Source organism: Sinohyriopsis cumingii, chromosome 16 (genome assembly GCF_028554795.1).
Source record: "Sinohyriopsis cumingii isolate HCF-2022 chromosome 16, ASM2855479v2, whole genome shotgun sequence".
NCBI classification, from domain to species: Eukaryota; Metazoa; Mollusca; class Bivalvia; order Unionida; family Unionidae; genus Sinohyriopsis; species Sinohyriopsis cumingii.
Window position 1 is genome coordinate 31,664,751 of NC_142976.1, and position 5,890 is coordinate 31,670,640.

The following is a 5,890-nucleotide window of genomic DNA, read 5'->3' on the forward strand; positions in this document are numbered from 1 at the left end:
CTCGGTCCTTTCTATTAACTATTTTAAGAGCACAGAGTTATTATAAAAATTGGATGCTCGTCCTTGGGAAACGAATTTCTCAAAAACATGTCTGAAAACTTTGTTTGCGAAAGTTAAATTCACATTGTTTCGGAATTTTCTAAGTCCCAGTCGTTATTTCACATTTAATTTTTTAGAGAGATCAGCAACTTATTTCAATGTATTTAAACTGGAGATCTTTATTTCAAAACCTACTCAAGAACGGTTAGATTACTAGAAAAAGGAGGCATTGTTCCAGCTTACCAGCAAATATGAATCTCCTGAGGCAAAGGATTCATTAGGGAAAACGGTAATCATACTTTAGTCCAGTATTTGATGGGAAAATAATGTTTTGGATAAATGTGCTTTGGATTTTAGTAGCGAGTTTCCATTTAGCTCTTGCTCAAAACTATAGAATTGAAATTAAAATACAAGAATGAAATAGAGTTCAGAAAGTTTGAGCTTCAAGAAGGACAAATGCAACTGGATAAAAATGAAAGACAGAGAAACAGATGATAGGCTAATTCTAATGCAGAAATGAAAAGGGGAGGGGGAAATACAGATGTAGCAAGAAAGCAATGGGAAAGAAAGGGAATGTTAATTTAGATTAAAGAAAATAGAGCATACAAGAAAAAGCAAATCCTTATTTTACACACATATTCAAATTTTGATGTTTCTAAAAGTATTAGGTAGCACCCCTTCTTAAGGACAAAGATGACGTAAATATTTCCTCATTTTGATGAACAAAGCTGAGAATTTTAAAAAGCCCAGAGAGCATTGGATTCTGTTTTACAAAGTGCACTTTTTGTCAAAGCTCGTGACACATGCTCTTCCATGTCACCACGGCAAGTTCTGATTATGATCTAGTTAAGGAGTCTGTCTTGAAGGGTTATGAGTTGGTGCCTGAAGCTTATCGACAAACGTATTGGAAGTATAATGAAAGAAACTGGACGAACTCTTGCTGAATTTGCAAGAGACAAATATGGTTTGTTTGATTGGTGGTGCTTTGAAGTTGGTCGATATTATAATAATATGAGACAGTTCATATTAGTCGAAGAGTGCTAGAGTCAGGTTTATGGTGAGGTTAAGACTCACCTTGATGAAAACAAGATTAAAACTTTAGAAAATACTGTTCGTCCAGCTACAAGTATTCCTTAGCTCATAACGTTTATCGTTTTCAGTAAGGTGATAAACTATTTCAGTCTAATGCAGGCACCACCAAATTTCAAATTGGCGCAAATGTTAGAAATTAAGTGTCTGATAAGGCTGATCAGAAGTTCTTATCGCTTCCTTCGTGTACCTATGGCATGAAAAAAGGACACGTTGTTTTCCTGATTGCAACAAATTGAAACATATGCACCAGAATCAAGATAGACGTATTCCAAGTGCTCTTAGGTCTAAGTGGTCAAGGTCATGATCGTGTAATGAAATCACTATATTTGTTGTTTCAAACAAATCCTACTCTAATTTTATGAAGGCGAATTATGAACCATTTACGTAGAAGGGTTCCATACTACTCATAGGTTATAATGTTAATCTTACCCCTTCTATAGTTGTAAGGAACACATGAGTTTCTCAGAGTCTTTTATTATCAGGTACTTTGCTTTTATCTGAGAAGTCTTCTTCTAACGAGAGTGTTCTTATTCAGGGGTTCGAGTATGGGTTTGTTAATGTTCTTCTCCATGGTGTACATTTGTCATCAGACTTGATTTCATGACCCGTGACGGTCCAAATAGTGACGTATTTAGCCGCTGAGGCTGACCATTTATCACAAGGCAACAAACTAGCTAGAAATAAGTTTATGGGTAATCCACTTGTAATTGACAAACCCTGTTTGGGTCAGAAGGTCAATACTGATGAGCAAATCCCTGAGTTATATCCAGCTTGTTCAGTTACTAGAGTGATAAGAAAGAACGCTATTGAGAGTGATGTTAATTAGAAAAGTATTATTTTAGCTGACACATGTATTCGCCAGGCTTTTGATGAGAGCACGTTTACTCTTCTTTTGAATCAATCAAAGGTATTGTTCACAGTGATCCTCATTTAACTGCTCATTATCTTTATTTAATCTGATTGATGAACGACAACCACTTATCCTGTTTGTTTCAGATGGCGTATTTACGTGACCATATTTACCCTGATAGCTGCTTCAAAACGTCTTTCGTTGATCCTGGAACACATTTGCCTACTTTGTCTACTTTGTTAAATCTAGCATAATAGGGTGTGAAGGAAAACATTCGACATTGTTTCAGTAACATTTTTCAAAAAATCAAAAGATAGGGAGAAAGTGAGAAAGAATGTTAAAGAATGATTTTGTAAAACACAAGCTAATGCCATCTTTCTCTAAATCAGCTTTTTTGTTAAGCATTCATTTATTCAAGAAATATTTTGTCAAAAAAGTTATAATCAAGGTTCCAGTTTATATGCTATTTATTCAGGAATTATGCATGGTACATTGCATTTCTTAAGAATCAGAACAGTATAAATGCTGAGACTTCTAGCTCTGCACACATCATGTTTTCTATTTGATGAATCTATCTAAAGTATATAATTTTGTCATGTATATGCTATTATAATTTCAGGTTTGAAGTATACTTCGTTTTTAAAAGAAAAAGAGAATGACAGGTGATCTCATTAAAAGTATGTTCCTATCATTTGGATAAGAAAGGAACGCATTACAAGTGTGTCTGAAAAGGTAAAACAATTTTTCTTTGTAACAAATAATTTTTGTCTCATGAAACCAGCCAATATCAAGCCTGGGGTAGTACATGCAATTTTAATGTTGTGTTGTCTTTGAAGTCATTCATTAAAGAGACAATGCTGTCATTGTAATCATTGAACTTCTGGTATGTTTCATCAAGTTTCAGTTGGAAATAATTGCCATTACTAATTAAATTGAACAACTTTGCTAGAATCAAAACTCGTGTCTAAATGTTTACATTATATAGATATGAGTCATTGACCATATTATCCACAACCTAGTTTTCGGCCACATGCTGTCAGATGTAAAATAAGCTTAGTAACTGGAAAATTAAGTTTATTTAGATGCATATTTTATTTTGTATTTTTGTTGATTTTTAAACATGTTATAGGCATAAAGGAAAACGCAAACCAAGGATAGATGTGATTGGTGCATTATGTAATAGATGTTATTTATGTCAAGGTTAACAAACTTATGAGTTTGTTAATTATATGGTTATATTCCATATAATTGATTATCAATTAATGATTGACTTTTTGTATATTCTATTTACAATATTACTTGGATAATTTATTGTCTCTACGCTTCAACATGTCGCTATAGTATCTTTGACATAAATTCTGCCCACCATAATGGTTGACAACAGAGGAGACAGGGTGGAACTTCCTTGCAAAGTATTTGAATCGTATTGCCATGTACCAATCGGGGCAAGCTCCAAAGATCCGTTGATGGATAGTAAAACTTGTGGGTTTACATACGGTGTAGAGAAATTGCCATGGAGTTTGAAATGGTTAAATCTTGTGTTAGCGTCAAAATTTAATTTTCCACAGCTTTCTTGTGTGGATGACGCACATCGTAGTAGCATGCATACTTGCAAATAATATGGGCCATGATATTTATGTATTCCGTTAAAAACTCCGAGAGCATACATTTCTGCACTATATTGTCTTTCATACTCCAGATAGCAGCATAAACCCTGTTGACACACCTGTTCGGTACCGTTTTCTGCACCGATGATTACAAAATTATACCAGTCACGGAAACTGGTAGATTTGAACTCATTTGATGTTATACGATGATTTTCTCTTATTCCTGGGGATAGTGGATGGTGTTCGTTTGAAGTAGTTGAACCTACTGTAGGACGTATCACAGGAACGTCAGCGACCAGTAATTTTCCGTCATCCTGTGTTCTACTGTAGTAAAAACTTTTTGGTCCAATCGGCGTGTAAATGCCACTACCCTGAAATCTTTCTTGTGGTCGGTGAAGATTTGCAGCCAATAAATTTACTTTATTTGCGACAGCAAAGGAGGAATGGTACCCTATTGCAGAGAAGAATGGCAAAGCGTCCATCCATGCCGTGGGAAAAGCAATATCAGTAATGTTATGCTCCTGAAGAAGAGGAATGGCTGGTTCATGAAAAAGTATATCAAAGCAGGTAAATAAACCAAAGCGACCAAAATCAGTATCAAAGTAGATGTACTCGGGATTGACAGGCGCATCATACTGGCATTCGTAATAAAGATTTTGTTTATGATACCTAGCAATAAGCTTTCCCGATCTATCAAAAGCAATGTCTGTATTGTATTGATACTGGCCATCTGGTGGACAGTTAGGGTCATCTTTTACACAAGGCTGTGCGTCTCCTATGTTCGCCACTAAATAAATAGAATGTCTCTTTGCTAGGCAACTTAGAAATACTTGAACATCTGAGTCATTATATCTTCCGGGTTCGTCGCACGGTGTCCAGCTTTCAGACTTGGGATCAGGGATATATTCGAGATACGGAGCGACAGTATATCTACTTTTTAATTTGGATCCGTGTATTCCATTTTCAGGGAAGACAAGAATATCAGCACCCTGGAAAAGAATATATTATTATGTATTTGAAATTTGGACACCAAACCTGGATCAGATCTTAGAATCGAGCTATAATGTCTACTAACAAGATATTGTTGTATGGTATCTGATATGACTGATTAGAGAAATTTAAATAAAATGAGAAGATCGCATTATTATCTAAATTCAAAGGAAAAATAGCTTAGTCTATTTTAATAGGTCATTATAAAATTCATTATATGTTTGGTTTGTTGTTTCATCGCACAGCTACACACATAGGCTATTTAGTACAAAGGAGGGACGCCGAGTGGTCGAGTGGTCTAAAGAGCTCACCGTTACGAATCAGTGGCATCTTACATCTGTCCTCATGGCTTGGGTCTCGGGTTCGGCCAATGTGGGTATGTGAGAAAGCTTGCCAGTAGCTTCTCGTAGGTCGGGGTTTTCTCGGATTCTTCCTCCACCGTTTATATTGGACGCCATGGTTGGCCTATCTGGTACTGAAAAATGGCATTAAACTTACAACAACAAAAACAAAGGACAATCGAGAGCTATATATGTTTTCAACAAAGAGCATGCAACGTCAACTGATGAGCGGATGATCCGATGGTAGGTTTTGAACCTGCATACTTTCTATCATGTATCCGGTACACTAATCAATGAGCCACTGTGCTTCTTACTTCTAATCACCTTTTATGACATACAGGATATGTTTGAAGTTAGCTAGGCTGCACAATGAATGTTGTATTTATTAAAGATTGACAAGCAGTTTACTAAAGCCGGAGCAAATTGATAGAATTTTATAAGATATAGATTTGTTTTCCGTTCCAATAATTTGATATTTTGGAATATATGTTGAAAGAATTAAATTTAAGCAATATCGAGAAGAATGTGTTTGTAAAACACATCTCAAAATACTTACCATCTCCACCCCAAAGGTCGTGCCCCTTGGGTGAATGTCTGAGGGGAAGAACCGCCTTAAAGACCAAAGTTTGTTGTGAGCATGCATTTTTCTCTCCATACAACAACTTATGTACATGGATATATGGTTGGCATCTCAGTAGTTTGCAAGTTCTGAATCAGATAATTATTCCCGATTGGACGAGTGCATGTGTGTGTGTATATATCATCATCATCATCATTGGCGACTCAGTCTCGAAAGACCATGCGAATTGCGACCTTGGGGTGTTGTCTGTCTCTGTTGGCATCGTCTGCTGTGGCTGTGCAATCCTATACGTGAGTGACAGTCCCTATTGCAGTTGGTGCAGACATACTGGGAAGTATGTATTACTGTGGTTGGTGCAGCTTTCTTCTTTCTCTTACGTTTCTCTGTCACC

At 36.2% G+C, this 5,890-nt stretch overlaps 1 protein-coding gene across 1 annotated transcript; it reads right to left on the bottom strand.

The window, feature by feature from the left end:
- Nucleotides 1-2,938: 2,938 nt before the first annotated feature.
- On the bottom strand, nucleotides 2,939-5,562 carry LOC149780155 (pantetheinase-like). The gene is made up of 2 exons (XM_089936178.1): nucleotides 5,476-5,562; nucleotides 2,939-4,577 (listed from the first exon to the last, which is right to left on the bottom strand). The coding sequence occupies exons 1-2, from the start codon at nucleotides 5,560-5,562 to the stop codon at nucleotides 3,306-3,308; spliced, it is 1,359 nt and encodes a 452-aa protein (XP_089792304.1). The 3' UTR covers nucleotides 2,939-3,305.
- Between the last annotated feature and the right edge of the window lie 328 nt (nucleotides 5,563-5,890).